The 24853-nt window shown below is 35.7% G+C and overlaps 1 protein-coding gene across 9 annotated transcripts in view; it reads right to left on the bottom strand.

Moving 5' to 3' along the window:
* TDRD3 (tudor domain containing 3) overlaps positions 1 to 24853 on the bottom strand; it is a 162697-nt gene that overhangs the window by 64722 nt on the left and 73122 nt on the right. For all 9 annotated transcript variants that reach the window (XM_023252140.2, XM_023252149.2, XM_023252137.2 and 6 more), the window contains 4 exons: positions 18917 to 19077; positions 14295 to 14436; positions 7758 to 7829; positions 5077 to 5226 (listed from right to left, as the gene is read on the bottom strand). In XM_023252140.2, the coding sequence (XP_023107908.1) occupies positions 5077 to 5226; positions 7758 to 7829; positions 14295 to 14436; positions 18917 to 19077 (525 nt within the window). The remainder of the gene's footprint in view (positions 1 to 5076; positions 5227 to 7757; positions 7830 to 14294; positions 14437 to 18916; positions 19078 to 24853) is intronic.

Here is a 24853-nt window from a genome sequence, read left to right as displayed (position 1 = left end):
TCTTTCCACAAGTCCGGGTGAAGCAATAAAAAATTTACAAAATTAGCATCGTTAAGTCTTCAAGGCAAGTCATCAGAATAAACTGAAGTAGACAACAACATAGAAGAAAATACAATAATATTAGCATTATGAAGTTTAGGTGTTAAAATAATTCTATGGCACGATACGCGACTGATAAATCACGAGAGCTGGGTTATAAACCCAGACATGTAGCAACTCTATTTTTAGCAAGGCACTCAACATGTCTAGGAATCAGTTACATTATGTCCATGATCCAATAATATAATTATTTATACAAACTTAAAAAGTAAACAAATAATGTGAATTTTAACACTGGATTAAAATTCTCATCGCTAACTTACTATTTACATTAATTACATAATATGCTATCTTACTAATTATGTATAGAAAACTTTAAAGCCTTTATTTCTTATTTTGTTTGAATTATTTCAATAATTATGTGTAATCACATTTGAAAATCTGCTCTGATCTCATTTTCATCAAAACTATTATAAAAAGACAAGAATGTAAAGGACATTAGTCATAAAGATACAAATTCATGGTTGAAAAGTAACCCACTGCTGTTACTTGTACAGTATCAAATTAAATATGTGGTCATACAGCATCTTTAGAGCTCTAATAGATCCAATAAAAGAGGAAGAAGTCAAGACTTGATTTTTATTAGTGATAATAAATATTTTTACATGTGTTTTAAAATTATTACAGTAAGAAAACATCCTAGATATAAATTTATGAGATACTGGGAAATTATTTTCAATCTGATGAAAATATAAAGAAACAGAACCTGAGAAATAGAAAAATGATAGTAGATAAGCATTAACCAGACAACGTATAAAATATCTATTATGTAGTTGATACACCACCACAATATTTAAATTTTATTTAAACCAAAATTAAAACCACACCTTCAAAGACCAAAGGTGCATTACTAGATTCATTCAATTTTTGGTTTATGCAATAGATTTGGAAGTTTGGAAGGTCATCACTTATACAGCCTCATGATTTTAAATAGGCATCCATATATGCTTACAACTTCCAAATGCATCTCTTCCAAAGCTCCCTTTTCCAATTATACTCTTCTGTCTCACTGCCTATGAAGCCACATGATGTCTGACAGGCACACTTCAACATTACTATGTTCAAAACAGAATACCAAATCTTTATCCTCAAACCTATTCCACTACAGTCTTCTCTAATTCAAAGTAAGAAACTCTAACCTGCCAATTTCTTAGGGCAAAACCCTTGGAATCATTCATGATACTCCCCTCATGTACCACATTCAATATCTCAGAAACTGTGATAGTTCTACTTTCAAAATTCCAGAATCTGACCACTTCACACCACCTATGCAGCTGCCATCTTCATCCAAGCTACCATCATTTTTCCCCTCCCTGGATCATTCAATAATTTCCTAACTTGTTTGGTTCAATCTTCTTCTCTACAATCTACTCTGAACATAGCAGCCAGAATTAGCTTTTTATTTATTTATTTTTAATGTTTATTTATTTATTTATTTTGAGAGAGTGAGAGTGTGCACAAGAGGGGGAGGAGCAAAGAGAGAGGGAGAGAGAACCCCAAGCAGGCTCTGCGCTGCCAGTGCAAAGACTGACACAGGGCTCAATCTCACAAACTGTGACTTAACTGGCTGAGCCACCCAGGCGCCCCCCCCCCCCCCCAATTAGCTTTTTAAAATGTAGGTCAGTTGATGTTACTGTTGTGCTGAACACCTCTAAAGGCTCTCATTTCTCTCTGAATAAAGACCAGTTTTTTAAACATGGCTCACAGAGCCATATATAAGCTGACCTACATTATCATCATTGACTTTATGGTCTACTTCTTGTCCCTTTGTTCTCTCTGCTTCCACCGGCTACCTTCCTATTCTTTGAACACATACTCCTGCTTTAGAGCCTTTGTAAAGACTTTTCTTTCTCAGGTAACCACATAGCTAATTCTCTTACCTCCTTCAAGTCTTAGCTCAAATCTCATCATCTTGGGACCTAATTAAATCACTCTATTTAAAACTGAAATCTGAAACTTACTTATTTAGCATGTTTATATTATTTAGTGTCCTTACTAGAATGTAAACTACACAAAAAGAATTCTTAATTTCTGACCATCCTATGTTAGGTGCACACCATCCCCAACCAGTACTCCCAACTCCCCAACCTACTTTATTTTTTTTCTTCCTATAGAGCTTACTGATTTCTAACTTCCCATACAACTTACATATAAATAGTTTTCTCCTTTACTAAAATATAAGCTTGATAAGGGCAGGGATCTTTTGTCTATTTTGTTCATTGACTTAACATAAGCATTTATTTTTTTAATTAAAAAAAACAATTTTTTTTGTCTGTGTTTATTTTTGAGAGAGAGAGAGAGAGAGAGAGAGAGAGAGAGAGAGAGAGCAAGCAGGGGAGGGGCTGAGAGAGAGGGAGACACAGATTCTGAAGCAGGCTCCAGGCTCCGAACTGTCAGCACAGAGCCCGACGTGGGGCTTGTACTCATGAACTACGAGATCATGACCTCAGCTGAAGTCGGTGCTTAGCTCACTGAGCCACTCAGGTGCCCCTAGTTTTTACATTTTTTAAAAGTTTATTGATTTATTTTGAGAAAGAGAGAGATCCAGACAGAAAAAGCATGAGCAGGGGAGGGGCAGAGAGCGAGAATCCCAAAAAGGCTCTGCACTATCAGCCTGATGTGGGGCTTGACTTCACGAATCAAGAGATCATGACCTGAGCTGAGATCAAGAGTCAGATGCTTAACCACCTGAGCCACCCAGGGACTCTTAATCTAAGCATTTAGAACACTTCTTTGCATACAGATTTTCATAAGATTGCTGAATAAACAAATAACGTAAAAAATATATGAAAATCATGGCTTGATCATGTGCACTAAATTCTACCAAATCCACATAATTGTTTGAATGGATGATCATAAAACATCTTTCTAAAACAATTGTGCTCTTATGATTTTGCTGTTCAGACATTTATTTTTTTAAGTTTATTTATTTATTTTGAGAAAGAGAGCACAAGAGCAAGTGGGGGGACAGAAGAGAGACAGAGAGAGAGAGAATCTCAAGCAGGCTCTGTGCTGTCAGCACAGAGGCCGATGTTGGACTCAAACTCACAAACTGTGAGATCATGATCTGAGCCAAAGTCAAGAGTCAGATACTTAACTGACTGAGCCACCCAGGTGCTCCATTGTTCAGGCATTTAGATTAAATATAAATCTGTGCTTGTGTGTGTGTGTGTGTGTGTGTGTGTGTGTGTGTGTACTTACCTATAGAGACAGATCTATAGATATAAGGATAATCTATAATACACATAGGATTAGTCCTAAATTTGTCATTGGGTAACACTGGGCAAGATCGGGTAGTTTTGAACCACCATCAGTTCTCTCATATATAAACTGAGTAGTTTTAAGTTTGCTTTGGAAAGCTAGGATTCTTTATTTATCAAATATTTATACAAAATACAATGTGATCAATTATGGCTTTAAAAAATGAAGCATATTACAGTTTAACTATATTCTAGAAAATAGCCATACCCTGCATCAAAGTTTTGGAAGGAAAGTTTGTGTGAGAAAAATGTACATCAAAAAAACAACTTTCCTATAATCATTAAGAAATTGATATATATCCCATATACTCTTTTTAAATTCCATAATGTTAACAGCCTTTTAGGAAAAAAGAAATATATTTTATGTAAACTATGCAAAATGCATTAATTTCAGAAGCATGAAAAACGATTTTTAAAAGCATGTACCTTAGAACATAAAAGACACTAAGGAATGACAATAGTCACATTTACGGAGAGCTTTCAGTGAAGGAAAATTTGAACTGTGCCACATGCAGCGTTGTAAATGTTTTAAAGATTATCAGTTTAATTCTAACAACAACCATATGAAGTGGGTGCCGTTATTATCCCCTTTGCAAAGATGAAGAAAAATCAGGTACGAAAAGCTAAGTAACTTATCGAAGGCTGTCAGCAGGATACACTTCCAGGCTGCCTGACTCCAGAGCTTGTGCTCTTGGATCAGACTGATGACGGAAAGACACTGCAGGAAGAACAATCAAAATTCAATAAATCTCTTACTTATACTTCAAAATTAAATAGGAAAGCAGTTGTTAGCTAAGCTTTATTACTGGTTTTAAATAAAGGAAAGTATTCTAATCTCACTGGTCAAGAGAAGGAGAGTCTGTCTAAGCAACTAATTCATGAACTTAAATTTCTTCTCAAAGTCTAAAATGAATAACTAACTAGAGAAAACACCTATTTCAAATAAGCAAGAAATTTTAAATAATTAAAAGAAAACCATTTGGCTGTTAAGAGAACATGATGGAGTGTGTGTGTGTGTGTGTATGTGTGTGTGTGGGAAGGGCATAAATGTACAGGATCCAAAGAAAAAAATTATTTTTTACTAAGTAGATTGAAGAATGAAAACTAACAAAAATGTTAATACTAAGCCATGATTTATCCTCTGATCAATCTTTTTTTTTTAAATGTTTATTTATTTTTGAGAGAGAAAGAAGAAACTCATGCATGCACATGAGCAGGGGAGGGAGAGAGAAAGACACAGAATCTGAAGCAGACTCCAGGCTCTGAGCTGCAGTGCAGAGCCCCGACACGGGGCTTGAACCTGCGAACCATGAGATCATGACCTGAGTCAAAGTCAGATGCTTAACCCACTGAGCCTCCCAGGCGCCCCTCTTCTGATCTATCTTTACTTGCATTCCTCACAGGTGGTATCTAGCCCAACTAACAACAGAAAATCCTCTGCCATCATGAAAAGTGTTGTGTTTCGTTGTTACTCTATTAAGAAGAAAAGGAAAAGGGAGGAAAGAAGAGTGGTTTGCTAGCAAGAACTTGTGAGCAAAATGTGTGAGCTTAAGGCTCCATAAAGGCCTAGGGCATTTCTACTGTTGAAATATGCAAGAAGAATGTCAAAAGTTTGTTGAATTAGTTTACCTTATATGGAATGACAATAATGATTCTGAGTGACTTAAACAGAACATAATGACAAAGAATAAGAGTTTATAAAGATCTAGTTTCTTACTTCTTTGCTCTTTGCAACTTCCGCAATAGCAGCAGTCCTTTGTTTTTCAAATTCATCATTGTCATTTGTAGGTTTGACAGGCATTGTGACTTGCAATGTCTTTCTTCGGTCAAGTTCTCTACTATCCACTTGGACATGAGACGTGCACTTCTGGTAATAATAGAGAAAAATAAAACACTTCAGTAGTTCCAAAAGAGATCCAAGTTTTTCATAAGAAAGTAACACCTCAAAAGAAAGGTTTGTGTTGCTTTAACAATTGAGAGCTCATAGAAGTTTAATTCTTTCCAATAGATTTAAAAATAAAGGTAGAGGATTAAAGTCACTTGTAAATAAATGTAATTGGTAAATAAAATGTAAAGCTACATAATGGCCATCTAAAATAGGGCACATATTTAAGACACACATTGAACCAAGAGATTTATGTAGCATTTTAGGATAATAACTTGAAATAATTTTAAACTTCAAACAGTCTATACTACTGTACAAGAAGAGACAAGTTCAGTTTTTTATTAAGAGTTTGATTTCCATATTATGACACAATATGCATATGATGGTTAAGTAGTATAGTATGGTTATTTTAAATATAAAGAGCTGTCTCTGAACTTACAAACTAAAAACTAAAAACATAACTGCTCTCTCAATCAGGCTACAAAGTTTTTGATTTTTAAAAAAAATATTTTTTTAATGTTTATTTTTAAGAGAGAGAGAAAGAGAGAGAGACAGAATGAGAGTGGGGGAGGGGTAGAGAGAGAGAGGGAGACACAGAATCCGAAGCAGGCTCCAGGCTCTGAGCTGTCAGCACAGAGCCTGATGCGGGGATCGAACTCACGAACCACGAGATCATGACCTGAGCCGAAGTTGGACACTTAACTGACTGAGCCACCCAACCGCCCCCAAAGTTTTTGATTTTTAATTTCTTAGGATAATTTTAAAAAGCCAACACTGCTTAAAAATAAGCCCTGAATTCTGTTCTCCCTTCCAATCCTAGCAGTAAAAATCCTATAAAATGAGCCTTTTCTCAACTCACTAACAAAAAAAGAAAAACATATACTCACACAAATGTGTTGTACAAATACAGGTTTTCAGCAATATTAACATATCCTGTTGCTATTGGCACACATCCAGCATTATCTATCTTTAACCCATGTACAAGGCTAAGATAAACTGAACAAGAATATTTTAGAATGGACTTGATAAGAAATATTAGTGAAACTATACCTTTTAATATATTCCTAATTTAAAAAACCATAAGGGGTGCCTGGGTGGTTCAGTTGGTTAAGTGTCTGTCTGACTCTTGATTTCAGCTCGGTCATGATCTCATGATTCGTAGGATTGAGCCCCACATGGGCCTCTGAGCTGATAGCGTGGAGCCTGCTTGTGATTCTCTCCCTCCCTCTCTGCCTCTTCCCTGCGCTCTCTCTCAAAATTACGTTTCTCTGAGTAATTCATAAAAGAAATATTATCACCAAAATGTTTAAGAGGAAAGCAAATTCTTGCAAACATGTATTTATATTATTAAAATATAAATCATTCGACTGTTTACACTCTGTCTGCATTCTGAAGGTTTTTGTGACATTGGAGGGAGAGAGAATATCAGCAACATGGATCAGATCACAGGGCATCATGCCTCCTCTCATCTTGACTGTGCCTTGCTCCAAAGCACAGTAGAGTCAACATATTTTTAAATTATTTTCAAAACAGCCATGATGAGAGAATGACTTTAATTCAATTTTGAGTTGACCTTACAAAAATGTGTTTCAAAAGGATGCCAGTCAACAGATTCCACCCATTTATCTGGGTGGAATGAAGCAAATGAAGAGCAAACGCAAGGCAGATTACCAACAGCTAAATGTTGGTGCTATCATGAAGCAAAGAGCAAGCTGCCACAGGGATGAATCTCAGACTCATCAGGGATAAAACAGGAAAAGGCTGCAGGAGACTGTTGTGAATAACAGTGGAATGCTGAGTAAAATCAGGAAGGCCCAAGATTCCAGGCAGCTCACTGTAACATTTTGCAGAGAGTGGGTTGAAAAATAGTGAGGAGGAAACTTTTAGCTTCTGTAAGAGAAGGATCAGGGCTGCTGTGGTTAAAAAGAAAAATATCAAATGGAAATAAAATTAAGTTCTTGATTGAGACAGGTAATTTGGATCAAGGCCGAAGATTAGAATCCAGGAAAGAACAACTGGGACAGAAACCCCACTAAAGTGTAGTGATGCTCTTCCCTATCTCTGGGTTCGCACCTTTATGTCTCATCTCTCTGTTGACATTTTCATTTTTTCCTTTCCCTCTTTTGTGTCTACCGAAAAAAGTGGGAAATTACAGCATACATCTGTCTTACTTTTGAATTTCTCTCACTCTCTCAAAAAACCAAAAAACAACAACAAGAACAAAAAAACAAAGCCTCTACCACCAGGCTATCTTAATTAGTTATAAGTTGCTCTTCAAGTATGCCTCTTAACTGCTTCAATCTTTCGGTTAACAGCTCTTGAGAAAAGAATCTACACCAACAATTTAGTTAAAGAAAAAAACCACAATTATTAAATTTCTGTATTTAATAGATTTCCACATAACTCCATGACCTCTAAATGAATAGTTCCACACAAAACTAAACACAGCTTGAATACAAATGAAAAACACTTTTTTGCTGATTAAATTCATCTGCCAACATGGAAGTCATTACCTGTCCAAAAGGCACAAAAGGAGGTGGTCCACCTTCAGTTCCAATATTACTTCTATTGTGTTTTGACAAGCTCTGTGAGAAAAGTGAGTCATAAGACAGAAATTATACCATTTAAAATGTACCAGGAATCCACTTATGTTAGTAGATTCTTATATAGAATAGGAAAAAAAAAAAAAGCCTTGTATAAATAATTTTAAACTACATAAAAACATTTTGTGTAATTAGGCAATAATTAGGCAAAGGTTCTCTCCTCATCTCCCATACTAAACTACACATTCACATAGAATTTTCAGAAGTACTTACCAACCTGCTCCCATAAAAAGAAAACACAGTAAAAAAATACCCTCTTCAACAAGGAGTTAATTCAAGACAAGAAACAATGGTAACAAAAATTTTAAAAGCGCACTAAAACTATAATCCAACAAATATTACCTGAAAATTATCTTCAAAATAAATTTTTATACATAAAATCTACTAGCAAATAGTTGAGATACTGCAATGTAATAAAAATATATATATTTGGGCTTCTTCCCCAGTTCTTGGAACAGAGCTCCTAAAACTTATGGAATTTCCTGAGTGATTGGGGTCAGAGGAACATCTTCTGTTATTCATAATAAGCTTCTTTGAGGACACCTGAGTTTATGCTAATGAGGTGACTACTGATGGGCCCCTGAATGGCTCCAGGATGGGGGCTGGCTGCAAGAGGCACCAATAATATGATTGGAAGGTTGGAGAATGAGTTGGTCGCCAATGTTCAGTGGTTTAGTCAATCATGCCTATATAATGAGCCTCCATGAAACCCCCTATACAACAGGGTTCTGAGAGCTTCCACTTTGATGAACACATCCATGTGCTGGAAGGGTAGAACACACCAAATTCCACAGGGACGGAGGCTCCTGTGTTCAGGACTCTTCTAGATCTTGTAGCTTCATTTGGGTGTTCATTTGCGTCTTTTACAATATCCTAAATTTATAGTAAACCTGTTAATAGTAAGGAAAGTGTTTCCCTGATTTTTGTGAGCCATTATAGCAAATTATCAAACCCAAGCAGGAGGTCACAGGAACCACCAATTTGTACCCACAACGTACTGACATGTGGGTAACCCAGGGACCCGCTATTTGCAACTGGCACAAGGAAGTAGTCTTGTGAGACTGAGTCCTTGAGAGGCAGGGTCTGTACAAGACTATTCAGCTGATTAAGCAAAGAATAATATAAACTTTATAGGACTGTCATATTTCTTTACAAGCTGTACATAAGATGTTAACCTACTTTTTAAAAACCAGCAGCGTATTCAATTATTTAGGGGTCTTTCCTCAGATAGGAAAGACCTATCTTGAATAATCAAGATATTCAAGCATCAATCATTTCAATTTATACTGTAACTTCCTTTAAAAACTCACACAAACTGCTAATAATGCCATCTGTCAATACAGATTATATAATTTAAAACATATTACAGGGTTGATACTTCTCATCCTCATGAATGTACAGAAGTCAGACTTCACCTCCCTCTACAAACAAGCAGGAATCTGGACAACTTGTAAGAAAAAACTGTTTTAAGACATAGGACAGTAAGTAGTGCAGGACTATAGTCCCTGAAAGAAAGAGAAATAAACAAAATCAAACCAGATGAGCTATGCATGTCTGCTCAGAGGCATGATTCAGTCAGCGCAGAGAGCCAACCTGAGAGAATCAACTTCAGGCAGGCTGATGCTGGGGCAGAGTTTTGTAAAAGAGGGACATGTGGAGAAAAGAGGCTCCAGAAACCAGCATATGAATTCCCTAAAGTCATTGCTGAGAACTAGACTGAGCAAAAAACCACTGTAGATTGTAAGCTTCCCTTTACAATAGCATCAAAAAGAATAAAACACTTGGGAGATAAACTTAAGAGACTTGTACACTGAAAACTATAAAAGACTGCTAAAAGAAATTAAAGATGATATCAATAAATGCAAAGATATCCCATGGTCAAGGATTGAAAGAATTAATATTATTAAGATATCAATATTATTAAGATTCAATACAATTCCTATCAAAATCACAAGAAATTTTTTGCAGATACAGAAAAATTCATCCTACAATTCATATGGAATCTCAAGGGACCCTGAATACCATAACTATCCTGAAAAGTCCTCATGCTTCTCAGTTATACAACCTACTACAACTTATTATAATCGAAACAGAGTGGTACTGGCATGAAGACAGACATAGGGAACAAAAAGAATAAAGAACCCAGAAATAAACCCTTGCTTGCATATGTGGTCAAATCATTTTTGAAGAGTGTGGACAAGACCGTTCATTGGGGAAAGAGAGAAATGGTGCTGGGAAAACTGGATATCCATAGGTAAAACAATGAAGTTGGACCCTTAACTTGTATCATATACAAACATTAATTTAAAATGGATCAAATACCTAAATTTAAACCCATAAAACTCTTAGAAAAAAAGACAGAAGCAAAGTTTCAGGACACTGGATTTGGTAATGATTTCTTGGATATGACATCAAAAGCACAAGCAACAAAAGAAAAAAAACATGAAATCAAACTTCATCAAAATTAAAACCTTTTGTGCATCAAAGGATACTATCAATAGAGTAAAAGGACAACCCACGGAATGTGAAAAAATATTTGTATTTCATACATCTCAAAGAACTGATACCCAGAAAATATCAAGAATAGGACAAAAGCTAAACAAACCAGTTAAAAAATGGACAAAGGACATAAACATTTCTCCAAAGAAGACATACAAGTGGCTTATGGAAGGCACTAAATATCACTAAGCATAGGGAAATGCAAATCAAAGCCACAATGAGATTCCACTTCACACCTATTAGAATGGTTATTATAAAAAATGAAATGCCAAGGATTGGCGAGGATGTGGAGAAATTAGATCCCTTGTGCATTGCTGGCGGGAATATAAAATGGTGCAATTACTGTAGAAAACAATATAGCAGTTACTCAAAAAATTAAACATAGAATTACCTGCCATATGACTCAGCAATTCTACTCTGGTTGTATGTACAAAAGAGCTGAAAGCAGAAACCTGAACAGATATTTGTCCAACCTTGTTCATAACAGAACTGTTCACAATTAGCCAAAAGGTAGGAACAACCCTAATGTCCATCAATGGATGAATTAGAAAACACTGAAATGCTGTATGTGCGTGTGTGCGTGTATATGGAATATACAATGGAATAGTACTCAGCCTAAAAAAGTCCAGCAATTCTGACACATGCTACAACATGGATGAACCCTGAAGACATTATGCTAAGTAAAATACACCAGACACTAAAGGACAAATATCACAGGATTTCACTTATATGACGTACCTAGAATAGTTGAATTCATAGAGACAGAAAGTAGAATGGCGATTACCAGAGACTGGAGGTGGGTATAGGAGGATGGGAAGTTGTTTTATGGGTACAGAGTTTAAGTTTGGGAAGATAAAAATCCTAGAGATGGATGATGTAATGGTTGTTTAACAATATAAAGGTACTTAATGCCACTGAATTTTACATTTAAAATGGTAAAAATGGTAAATTTTATGTTATGTATACATTACTAAACACACACACACACACACACACACACACACACACACACACACACACAGAAAAAACAAACAAACCCAGATCTGTCATGGCAACAGGCTGGGGGGCACTAAAATGTTACAGAAACTACATTACTTTGCAAATTACATCTGGCACAGAACTCTCTAGAACTGGTCTTTGCCAAATGTACAAAACATTTTGAGGTTTGAGTTTTTCTTCTTCTCTTCACCTATTACAATTTGTTATAGCTACAAAACATGCACATAGTTTAAATACTGCCCATGTCCCCTTAACCCATTTATTTTACAAAATGGTTAGGGCCCTTTTTGAAAATTAACTTTATGGTCTATGGTTTCTATGCGTACATCTGATTTCTATGTGTACCACCTGCCAGATGCTTCAGTAATTAAACTCTCCATGGTTTCTACATGGCTATGGTTACCAAATTAAAACAGCAGCAACAACTATAAATCAAGAGAACTATAATCATTGCAAGATGTTTTAAACACTTTTTAATATAAATTTGTATTGCCCCCTAAAAAGAAATATTAACACAGTTTTCAGGAAACAAAGTGTAAACCTAATATAATAAAATATTACAAAGATAACTATCAAACTACTAATAATCTTTGTGTGTGGGGGGGGGTGTGTTTTAGGAGTGAGGAAGTTTCTAGGAATGTTTAATTGATTTTACAGTTAGTGAAGTAGTTTTGGCTGGCATTAGGAAAATAATGTAAGATGTTGGTCTGACTTAATGGCATCTTACCACACTCTAAAAAATGTCTAATAATAAAAATATAATTTATCAACTTGTGAAAGGAAAGAGTTACATGAAATGGGTGGGATTTCTCTGGGAAATTCAAGGTTCATAATCTTGGCTATTTATGTAAAACTATCAAGCCACTTCTGCTTTTGTAACATTTTAATTAAACAATGCAGGTAGGGAACATTATCTTATACTGCATAGTACAGCAGACCTAAAGGTAGCACATTAGTATCGTAAGTAATTAGTACTAAGGAATAAAATATGTGCCTAAATTTCTTTATTTACCTCCCAAACAGAGGCACTTTCAAAGCAAGAAAATAGAAAAGAATAATGTATCATAAAATAGGAAAATCTTCAAATGTTACTAGGTTCCTTGGCTCATTCCAGGTAACAGGCAAGATTTGGGGCAGCACAAGAACATCAATTTTAGATCAAAGAGTAATTAGATTTATGTGCTTTGTATAATTCATTCATTCCACAATCATTTGTTATAATGTTTTTGCATGTACACATCCTGAGCTTCTGTGTTAGAGGAGGCTCAGATCTGTCACCTATTAGATCTGTAATCATAAAATAAATTATTTAACAGTTCTTTAAGTGCATTTCCTGATCTATATGGACATAATACTCCCTTATAAGACTGTTAGGAGGATTACATGGTTTCCTGATGCAAGGGTCCAGCACAGTATCTACAGACTGTTCAACAAATATTCATGGAATTAAACAAAGGCACAAACAATTCTGACCTCAAGGAGCTTATAATCTATTAAAGGAGATAAGTAAACATAATTCTAGTGCTAGGTAAAAAGTAATATACTTAACACAAATAAAATGTTCCAAGAATTCAATAAAGGACCAACTACTTCACTTGGCAAAGAAGCAAGCATTTGATCTGGGTCTAAAAGCATGGGACAGTTTGGCCATTCAGGGATCAGGAAAAAGAGAACAAGATGAATGATATAAATGTGGAAAAAAATTTTACCCCTGAAAGTATAACTAAGGAAAGCACAGAGAAGCAAAGAAAGAGTAAGTGGTTCCATTTGGTTAGAACAAAATCCATGTAAAATAATATAGGAAGTTAAAAAAGTAAACTGGAACTAGGGCTAGACTATAAATAGCCTTTAATGCCAAATTAACACATTTGAAATAAAAGCAGGGTATGACATGTTCTGAGTGATACTGAAGGAAAATAGTCTTGCAGAAGTAAATAAAATAAATTAGAAGATGGAGGAAGGATATGTGGAGATACCATTGAAAAGGCTACTGCAGTAGTCCAGGTGTGAGATGCAAAAGACGTAAACTAAAATAATCAAGTTGTGAATTTTCTAAAAATTAAGAAATGAATTGAAAATAAAAAGACAAACTATTGCAAAAGCGATGGAACTGGAGAGCAAAGGGAAGGATAGGAGATCTGACAGCAGTGGATCAACAGAATTGGTTGCTGGAAGCAAACTAGAGACACAACCCTTAGATAACCTATGACTAGAAGGATGAAGATATCATTAACATAAATGGGAAAAACACCAACTAATGTGCCTAGGAAAACAAATACAGTAAGAATCTCTCCGTTATTGCGACACTCTATACAAACAACTTGCTTTCAGTTGTACATACGTGTGTTTGTAGCTGAGACAAATAGACATACGTTATATTCACATATACTCACAAATATTTGGTTTTTGCAGAATTACACACAAATACATTACACATAATTTATAACAGGTATCTTGGGAATTTTGAAAACTTGTCAGTAAAGAATTACTTTTAAAAATATGTAATGAGGCGCCTGGGTGGCGCAGTCGGTTAAGCGTCCGACTTCAGCCAGGTCACGATCTCGCGGTCCGTGAGTTCGAGCCCCGCGTCGGGCTCTGGGCTGATGGCTCAGAGCCTGGAGCCTGTTTCCAATTCTGTGTCTCCCTCTCTCTCTGCCCCTCCCCCGTTCATGCTTTGTCTCTCTCTGTCCCAAAAATAAATAAACGTTGAAAAAAAAAATTTAAAAATATGTAATAAAATGTAGCAAATACTGAAAAATGACATCTTCTGAAGACAAACTATGCTAATCAAAGGTAGTTTTCTGTAAAGATCACTGTTTTCCGTTCTATTCAACTCTGACACAAAAGACTAATTTTACTTTTTACTGTGGGAAGATCTTAAAACCCAGAATACATTAAAAAGAGTAGAGTTTTTTAAAGTTCTAGCCATTTTTCTTAGTTTACACTTACTCTCTGTAACTCCCACTTCTCAATAAGGTGTTCTACTTCACCACCAAGAACTGTAGTGTTTGAGTCATTCAAGAGCAGGAATCCATTTTTTATATCCACGATGCCTGAGAGCTTCACTTTAGTTCCAGGTGGTGTGTTCAGGCTAAATCAAGGAAAAAAGAAAAAGAGTTAAAATACATTGGCGCTCCTTCCCCAAACTGGAATTCAGTCCTGAACCTGGTCAAGTTCTTCAAAACACACTCATAGAGAAACTTTTTTTCAGGAGACTGGCTACATAGTCTCAAGCACTTAGGATGAATCAGAAAACCATACTGAAATGGCTTAACATTGTTCACATTTTTTAAAGTTCAGGATATTCACCATGTGCTGAGAGATGCAACAGCAAAATCAGTGAAAGTGTTGATATCATTGGTCTGTTTTGAAGAAAGATGGTTGTTAGAACAGCTATTAACAAGAAGGAATACAATATGTCTGTTTTCAAAGCCTCAAAGATCCTATACAGAGTAAGATATTATCTGATAGAAAATATTCTGAGGATCCCAAGCTCTGTCACTCTGTCATCCCACGTAACTTACAGAACAAAGAGTCATGAATAGCCTTGCCTAACCTAACCCTTAAGTAGAGACTTCTGTGGTAGTAAGTATAGTAAACTAAAGACAATATTTATCAGCACAACTGAATACAGTGACACTAAGTGAAGACGTTTTTCCCAACTTCAGGTGAACGACAGATCCAGATTTTCATAATTCTGTATCATCATTTAGGGATTAAAAACAAAGTTCTAAGTACAGGGTGCTGTACTCTTTAAAGAAACTACTATAATTACTGAATTATATCATTTACATAAAACTTATTTTTCAGGGTGCCTGGGTGGCTCAGTCGGTTAAGCGTCCGACTTTGGCTCAGGTCATGATCTCACAGTTCACCGGGCTCTGTGCTCAGGTCATGATCTCACAGTTCACCGGGCTCTGTGCTCAGGGCCTGGAGCCTGCTTTGGATTCTGTGTCTCCCTCTCTTTCTCTGCACCTTCCCTGCTCATGCTCTGTCTCTTTGTCTCTCTCAAAAATAAACATTAAAAAAAAACAAAAAACACTTATTTTCAAAACCAATTTTAGCCGATAATTTGTTACAAATTGGTAAAATTAGAAAATGTAATGAAAATGTAGAAACATAAATTAGTAGAAAAAAAACTACGTAAGAACTTAAAAAACAACCGGATGCAAATTACAGGGACATTTAAGTTGTGGTACAATAATTTAAAACTAAAAGCTAATTTTAAAACAATGATAAACTACTTTTTGTATAAAATGTACCTTTCTTAAACTTTCCTTAATAGGTTAAGAGGGAAAAACTGTCAAATTATTTGAAGATGGACTTACAATTTCATTAGGATAAATGATAAAAAGTCCCATTCACCACATTAAATGATAGCTCTAGTCCCAAAAGGGATAAATAGGTGCTAAAATTTTAATATAATTTTTACTACATCACCTTTAAGGCCCTAAGTAACTCTTATTCAGAGAGTACATTTTGGTTTAATTACTATTTTTATTGGCGCCCCAAAGTGCTTTTACTCTCTTTTCAATGCAATTTTTAAAAAAGCAAAACAAGATAAAAAACAAAAACAGTGAGAAGCAGGTGTTTAAAAGTTCAAGCCATTCAGGAGGTAGGATAAAAAAATTGGAAAAAGAAAAAAAAAGCAAAAAAAAAGCACCCCAGAGAAATGCAATGTCCACTGGAGGAACCCAGTCGGTACCAGATCCCAGTGTACCTTCTCTAGTGAGTTATTCTCCTTTTTTTGAGATAACCACTAACCACACTTACTTTGAAAAATGTCTTCAAATGTTCACACGTAAGAACAGTTCTGAAGACTATTGCTTTTACAGCCACAAAAGTAGACATACTACTTCAGTGATGGGTCAATGAGCAAGTGGTAGTATTTATTTTCAATTGTCAAACTGCGATAAATGCAACAAAAGACAGAGGGCAACATAAGGGACCCTTCTCTCTGGATAATCTTGTGTTTTCATTTACCTCAGAGAAATACACAGCAATAAAATCAGAGAAGGAGCCATTACATGGCAAGTCTTCCTGAGTCATCTGTGAACTCCCTTGTAGGGAGTCTGACTGAATTTGTCAAAAGAAGAGAGGCTGTCTTTCTCCAGAGAAACAGGAACCCTCCTACTCTTCAAAATGACAACATAATCACAAAATCAATAAAACCCAATTTATATATGAAAATCAATATTTCAGACAAACATATATCTTCTAAGGAAGGAACTTCCTTTACCAGAGGCAGATACAGATTGAAGGGGGGGGAAAAGAAGAGAAATTAATGAGCATGGCATAGAAGGCCTCCACCTATCACATTTCTGCCTACATACTACCATCTCAAATCATGTAAGCTCTTCCAAATGGAACTTTTCACTCATTTGTTTTCAGGACACCATGTCTCTACATGTGCTATTCCCCCTCTCACCTCTCTCAAAACACCTATTCATATTTTAAGTCTCACTTCTGGCTCCCCCAAGTAGAGTTAAATTTCTAGACTCCTACCTTTCAGTTGATATATACTTATTATAACTTGCCTGCCTACGTGCCTACCTCTTTAGCAGAGGAGCTACTGGAGGCAAAATCTAAACTTTTTTTTTTTTTTTTTTTTTTTTTTTTTTTACCTTTGTACCTCCACTCATTTAGGAGAGGAGTATAGTCTAGGAGTTTACATTAAGTGAAAAAGCTCACAAGACCCAGAACAGCAAACATGAGCATATAAAATGACTTAGTAAATGCCCAATGAAAACTGCCACCTCATAAAATTGCTCAAAGTGAACTAATGGGGACACTGAAGATAAAGTCCTTCTCAGTGCTTTTATCCATTCCAACAAATATGACTCTAAAAGCCTTTCATAGAAACATGAGCAGAACAGTGAAACTGGACTCCCAACTCACAACCCTCACAAAAATTAACTCAAAATGCACCAAAGACTTAAACATGAAACCTGCTACCATAAAGCTCCTACAAGAAAACGCAGGGAAGAAGCTTATCAGTAATGGTCTTGGCAATGATTTTTTTGGAGAGGACATCCAAAGCACAAAAACAAAAGCAAAAATCAACAAATGGGTTTGATAACTCAAAAGCTTCTACACAGCAAAAAAACAACAAAATGAAAAGACAACATACAGAATCGGAGATAATTTTTGCAAACTATATATTGGATGAGGGGTTAATATCCAAAATATATGAAGAATTCTGTCAACATAATAAAAAACAATCTGGTTAAAAAATGAGAAGAACAGACACTTTTCCAAAGAGGACATCAAAATGACCAACAGTCATGTAAAACATGCTCAACATTACTATTTATCAGGGAAATGCCAATCAAAACCACAAAGAGGTATCACCTCACACCTCTTAGAATGGTTATCATCAAGAACACAAAAGATAACAGATGTTAGTGAGGATGTGGTGAAAAGCGAACTTTTATACATTGTTGGTAGAAATGTAAATTGGTCCAACCACTATGGAAAACAATATGGAGATTCCTCAAAAATTAAATTAGATCTACCATACAATCCAGCCATCCCACCTTTGGGTATACACCCGAAGGGAATGAAAACAGGATTTCGACTACAAATATGTACTCCCATGTCTATTGCAACATTATCCACAATCTGGAAACAACTAAAATGAATGGATAATAAAGATGTGGTACATATACACAATGGAATATTATTCAGCATGAGAAAGGAGAATATTCTGCTATTTGCAACAACATGAATGGACCTTGGACGTATTATGCTAAGCAAGATAATTCAGACAGAGAAAGACTGTGTATCGTTTACATGTAGAACCCAAATAAGTTATACCTGTAAGAAGAGAATAAAATAGTGGCCACCAGGGAATGGCAGAGAGGGATAAGATTAATGGTATTTAAGGGCACAAACTTGTAATGAGTAGTATATAAGCCACAGAAATCTGATACACAGTATAATGAACACAGACAATAGTATTATACTATAATTATGTATTGTAATAAATTCTGTTATGTTATCAACCATAATACATAAGTGTATCAAAGTAACATGCTGTACAATTAAACTTACACAATGTTATACATCAACTTTATTCAAATAAAAATAAAAACTTCTCATAAAAATAGCCAAAAGAGGGATTTGGAAAATTGTTTCTTATGAAGTTCCTTCTCCTTCAGATAGTGGAGTGGCACATCTCTCTAGCTTCAATCATTTCCTAAGAAAGTTCATTCATCTATAAAGCTTTTCTAGGGTGATGGACACAGCTGTCAAAGAAGACGCAGTAATACATTCAAAGAAATTCTGTTCATTCTTAGAGATTTTTGAATGACCTAAAATTTACTGAAAAAAACTCTCCATACAAAAACAACTTAATTTGTTTTTATAATTAACATTTAAGGAAGGAGGAAGTAAATCCATTCCTATTTTCCTATACAGATAAAGCAGAAATACAAACACTCATTAATATCTTCTGAAAAATTGTAACATGAACTTAAGAGTTCATTTCTTCTTTCCAAAATGTGTAAAACAAAATCCATTTTGAATAGCACCTTCAAACACTGTGAGAAATATACAAAATAAAGTTTCACCTTATTTTGGACATAAAACTAAATTCAACAGCGGTGCAACTTATATGACCATCAGTCATCTGCAAACGCAGCATTCTTGGTGCAGCCTGAGATTCCTCGTTGTCCTTTGGTGCAGAAACATTGCGAATTTTTTGAATTTGCAAAACACATGGACCTTCAAGCTGTCAAAACACAAAGGAATAAATATCACTTTCTAGCCATGGCTTTGTTTTTCATTTATTGTGTTTCTCTTTTCCTTTATCATTTATAATAATTTCAATTAAATAAGGTCAAAAGTGAAATTATATTACATACATCAGAGTTTGGGGGAGACCCTTCAGAAGGGTCTCCTGAATTCACTAATTCTGAATTCATTTTTGGAAAGTAATGAGAAAACTTTAGGAAAACAAAGTTGTGTTTCTGGATTAAAGGTGTTTAGTGTTAATAGGTGTTTTTAGTGTTATGTGCTCTAAATTATTCACATACACCTCCCCCCATCTCCTCCCATATACATTAAGGGACAATCTGAAATTAAAGCACTTGGTAATTTTTTAAGGGATATCGACTTTACAGCACCAGTTGGAAGGAATGTTTACTGTTTAAAAACATCAAGTTTAAAGTACACCCTCTTCTGGCATTAATGAAGAATACAAAATTCCAAAATTTAAACCATATAAAGTTCAAGAAGTGTAGACTATACCTGACTTATTTTTGCATTGCCTTTTAAAGTATATTTAAATCTAATGCCTGGCCACATTTCAAACACAAAAATAAAATTGATGGACTAACTGCTATTGAAAATTTTATACAATAAAATACTTATGAAATAATTGGGAAATGATGGTAAAATCTGCTTACATGCCTGAAAAATAACTTTACCATAAAGTGTTATTTTCCACATTATAAAATATTATACCTTCAAGCAGTATCATACCTACCAATGGAAAAAAAAAAAGGCTACTTTTTTGTTACATAGTCTTTTAAGTAAAATCTTTCTGTGCACATTAATTTAATTTATATTTTCTGCAAAGAAAATGCGAAATGATTGACATTTACACTTCATTTCTCAAGTAAGCATGTCCCAAGTTAACAAATTTCCGCTTCATATTTACCAGTATTTTGCCTACAGAGGAATAATTTTGATATAAATTTAGTCCTAAAGAATATAATTAGAGACAAGAGACTAAAATTTCATCCAATTTTCAGTTATAAAAAATTCCAAGTTAAAACAAGTCCAAAACCCTTAACAAGTACAGATAAGCTGCTAATTCAGGATGAACTTTTTCTTCTGCTTTGTTAATGCCATTAAAATAAGGACATTTAAATTAAGCCATAGGCAGATTATTGTTATTATAACGTTCACCATTCTCTTTATTTTACTACTCTCAGTATTTTTTGCTTAGACATTGACATATATGTAGCTTGTGCTGCCCAATATGGTCCACCAACCACATGCAGCTATTAAATTTATATTTAAATTAATGAAAATTAAAAGAAATTTAAAATTAATTCTTGAGTCACATTAGCTATATTTCAAATGTTCTGCACATGGACAACACAGATATAAAGTATCCATATCACTACAAAAAGTTCTGTTGGACGATCAGAGATGATCTAGATTTAGGTGTTCCAAAGTGAGACTTATGCATCCAAGGGAGAGCATATCCATTGAACCGTGAGAGTAAAACATTTGCTTCTATATAATTCTTAGAAAGAAATGGAACTTTCCTAGTATTTTTTATCCAGCCTGACAAGGGCACCCTGACTCGGTCCATATGACATACAGATCACAATGCATCTTTATGGAACTGGACAGTTCTACATCCCATGAGGGTTGAGAGAACACCTTTGCTTATTTTGTTTGTTTTCAATGTGTTGTAATAAATTGCCTCTTATTTGTATGCAGTTAAATGGATATATAGCTTATATTGCTCGCTTTTAACCTCTAATACAAAACAGACAAGTAGCTTTAAGATTCCACCAAAGAAACAAAAATTGAAGATAATGCCAATGACACAAAAATTGGGTGGGAAAATGAACATTTTGTTGATCTCATACATCCTAGCTGACCATGGGAACAAAAAGCTGGGGAATAATCAGAAGTAACACCTGTCCCCAACTCCTAATATTTCCTAGCAAGCAACAAGCTTACTTATTGGTAAAAAAAATTTTATGTTTGTTTATTTTTCAGAGAGAGAGAGACAGAACATGAGTGGGAAGGGCAGTGAGAGCCGGAGACACAGAATCAGAAGTGAGCCTCAGGCTCTGAACTGTCAGCAAAGAGCCCGACACCCAGCTCAAACGCATGAGCCATGAGATTACGACCTGACCCCAAGTTGGACGCTTAACCGACTGAGCCACCCAGGTGCCCCAAGTTTACTTATTTAATTACTCCAATTCTTGGCCTCTCTGGCCTTTCAGTGGACTGAATAGTGGCCCCTCCAAAACATAAATCTACCAGAACCTCTAAATGTAACCTTATTTGGGAAAAAGGCCTTTGCAAGCATAACTGAGGTCAGGATCTAAAGATGAGACCATCCAGGGGTGCCTGGGTGTCTCCGTCAGTTAAGTGTCCAACTTCGGCTCAGGTCATGATGTCACGGTTCGTGAGTTTGAGCCCCATGTCAGGCTCTGTGCTGACAGCTCAGAGGCTGGTGCCTGCTTCGGATTGTGTGTCTCCCTCTCTCTCTGCCCCTCCCCCACTCAAAAATAAACAAACAATTTCTCTCTCAAAAATAAACAAACATTAAAAAAAAAAATTAAAGATCAGATCATCCAGAATTAGGATGGCCTGGAAATCCAGTGATGAGTGTCCTTACAAGATAAGAGTAAATAAACACACAGTATAAATACACACAGTATAAATACACACAAAAAGATGCGCAGTGTAAAGGCCATGTGGAGGGGCGCCTGGGTGGCGCAGTCGGTTAAGCGTCCGACTTCAGCCAGGTCACGATCTCGCGGTCCGTGAGTTCGAGCCCCGCGTCGGGCTATGGGCTGATGGCTCAGAGCCTGGAGCCTGTTTCGGATTCTGTGTCTCCCTCTCTCTCTGCCCCTCCCCCGTTCATGTTCTGTCTCTCTCTGTCCCCAAAATAAATAAACGTTGAAAAAAAAAATAAATAAAGGCCATGTGGAGATGCCAAAGACTGCCCACAGCTACCAGTAGCTAGGAGAGAGGCATGAAACAGATTTTCCCTTGGAGCTTCCAAAGGAACCAAAGTTGCTGACACTCTGATTTTAGACTTCTGGCCAACAGAACCATGAGAGAATACATGTCTGTGTTTCAGGTCACCAGGTTTGTGGTAATTTTTATAGGAACGTTAGAAAACTAATACACCCCTTATGGAATGACTGACTTATCTGACTGGGAAGAAGATACTGTATATACTGGGCTCATCGTCAACTTTCTTTTTCTTGGGATCTAGTTAGGAGTCCGGAGGTGGGAGGTATTTACTCAGCATCTTCACTGGATTGGCACTATCATAAAGGAGTATTTAAGTCCTCCTGGTTTGTGGTTCAGTTAATAGGCCCGTTCGGGTCTTCCAATAAAACCACAACTTTCGAAGTAATTTTTATCAATTATAAAGTTGATATTTTGACCCACATCTCTCACTCTTTACTTCTCGATTGATTCAAAAGCTAAGTGGAAAAGGAGGTACTATTTATCAGACTCCTCTTAGAATCTCCTAAATTATACAGTCTTGTGATAATCACTTCTCAATGTGAATCATCAAGCCTTAATATCAGTGATTACATAATTCAGAAAGATTCTATAAGGAAGCCAGCAGATAAAGATTCTTTTTCATTATTATGTTCACAATATTCAGTTTACTATACTCCATAGCAGACAAAATACAGAAGTACAGGATCCAAATAAAACACAAATAGGAGAATAAAATGCTATATATAGTTCTAAGTTTATAAATCCTAACTTTAAACCCTGAAACTGAAAACATCTGAAGGCATCCACAAAACTGAATGAGATTTAGCCTCAGAATCTGTGTCCAACTAGTGTCAAGGGCAACTCTAAAGTGAAAAAAGAAAAAAAAAACATATAAATTTTAAATGAAAGTAATAAAAAACAAAGATTAATCTTTGCCCAAGATTCCTTTAATGTCCGGTTTTCTCTTTTGCCTAAGTAATAAGGAACAAGTAAAAGAAATGACTGTGAAAAGTTTAAATAGGTAAGAAGAATTCATCATTGTCTCTCTAGGTAAAGATTTCTAATCATAATAAATGATATCAAGTATCTGCCAGAAATATTATCTGAGGCCCCCAAAAATTCACCCAGGCTTCATTCCTTTCTCTTTCTAAAAAGATGGACACCTCTGTAATCTGAACTCCTAACCAGTCATTTAAACTGATATGGAATACCAGATTTAAATGACTCCATCAGTTTATTACTTTACTGATCATAGTCAATAGCACTCTTGTTTATCAGTCTCTCTAAAGGCCGGATGACATGGAACGAGTTATCTACAGTCTGATCACACCTGGAAAAACTGCTGAAACTGTAATTTTTTTAGGACTCTAGAAACCATTTAAGTTTGGACAGTTTATTTTACTTACTGTGAAATATCTGGTAGCCATTTCTTTTTATAATCATATCAATTTCCTTGAGAAATAAATTTGCTCCATCAAAACCTAACAACGTTAGCATCGCATTATTGCAAAGTGAGTTAAAATTAACAGAATAAAGACAGTTCCATCCTCCAGAGTCCTTTTAAGTACTTAAAATCATAATTCATTTCATTTTTTATCACTACTTCCAAAGTTTCAATAAGATTTTCTAGGGGTCATATTTTTCCCCTTCACTTTTATCTAGAGAAGTTTTTGGCTAGACTACTCACATCTCTACCTTAGGGTCCAAGCAACTGGGCAAATGATTCCAGAAAACTGCCTTGAAAGAAGAAATAGTGGTTCTGCTTTACCTTCTTTAAAAGCCTGAAGGACAGGCTTTAAATAGCATTTATGATGCTCTCTTTCTTAACCTACTTCTTTGTCTTAAAATCATTAATATCTTAATACCATTTCAACAAAATTTATTTTAATAAACACAAGGGTAGGGCAGGAAAAGAGCACAGGGGATAAAAGTATGATTTGTCACACTCTGTCCCATTATAAGTCTGATTATGAGTCTGATATATATATCAGACTCAAGAAACTAGAGTGAAAGACAACTTTTTATAATGTTAGAAATTTTAGAACATTCCTCACACCATCCATTCAGGCATCTATGGTAAGTCTCAATTTGGAGGGCATTTTCCTCCAGAGAATATCTATGTTTGCTTCTGGTAGGAATGGCATTGCAGCTGAGAGAGCCTCAACTCCAGGCTAGTGAAAACGTAGCAAAATTAACCTTAGCCAAAACCTCAACGCACTGTAAATTAGTAGTACCCCCACTAGCTCCACGTGTCCCTTCTAGAAGAAAGCACTGCTGATTCAGGTGCCCAGGATTCCCATATAAAAAGATCAAGAAACATGAAGTCACAAGAAAATATCAAGAGACTCACAAAGAAACAAGCCACAAAGCATGAGAATCATAAAAAAAAAAATAATAATAAAGAAACAAATTTAAGTTTCTAAGGCCTGGAGAATTTGGAATTAATCAAAAACAGACTATAAAATAATAAGCCTGGGGCGCCTGGGTGGCACAGTCGGTTAAGCGTCCGACTTCAGCCAGGTCACGATCTCGCGGTCCGTGAGTTCGAGCCCCGCGTCAGGCTCTGGGCTGATGGCTCGGAGCCTGGATCCTGTTTCGGATTCTGTGTCTCCCTCTCTCTCTGCCCCTCTCCCGTTCATGCTCTGTCTCTCTCTGTCCCAAAAATAAATAAACGTTGAAAAAAATAATAATAATAAGCCTGTCTAGAAAATTTATACAGAGTTGTGAACCTAACAACTAGGGAATAAATATTCTTCTCAAGCAAACATACAATATTCACAAATATATATCAAGCT

Source organism: Felis catus, chromosome A1 (genome assembly GCF_018350175.1).
Source record: "Felis catus isolate Fca126 chromosome A1, F.catus_Fca126_mat1.0, whole genome shotgun sequence".
NCBI lineage: Eukaryota > Metazoa > Chordata > Mammalia > Carnivora > Felidae > Felis > Felis catus.
The sequence above is the reverse complement of the archived record's forward strand: the minus strand, read 5'-3'. Positions and strand labels throughout refer to the sequence as shown.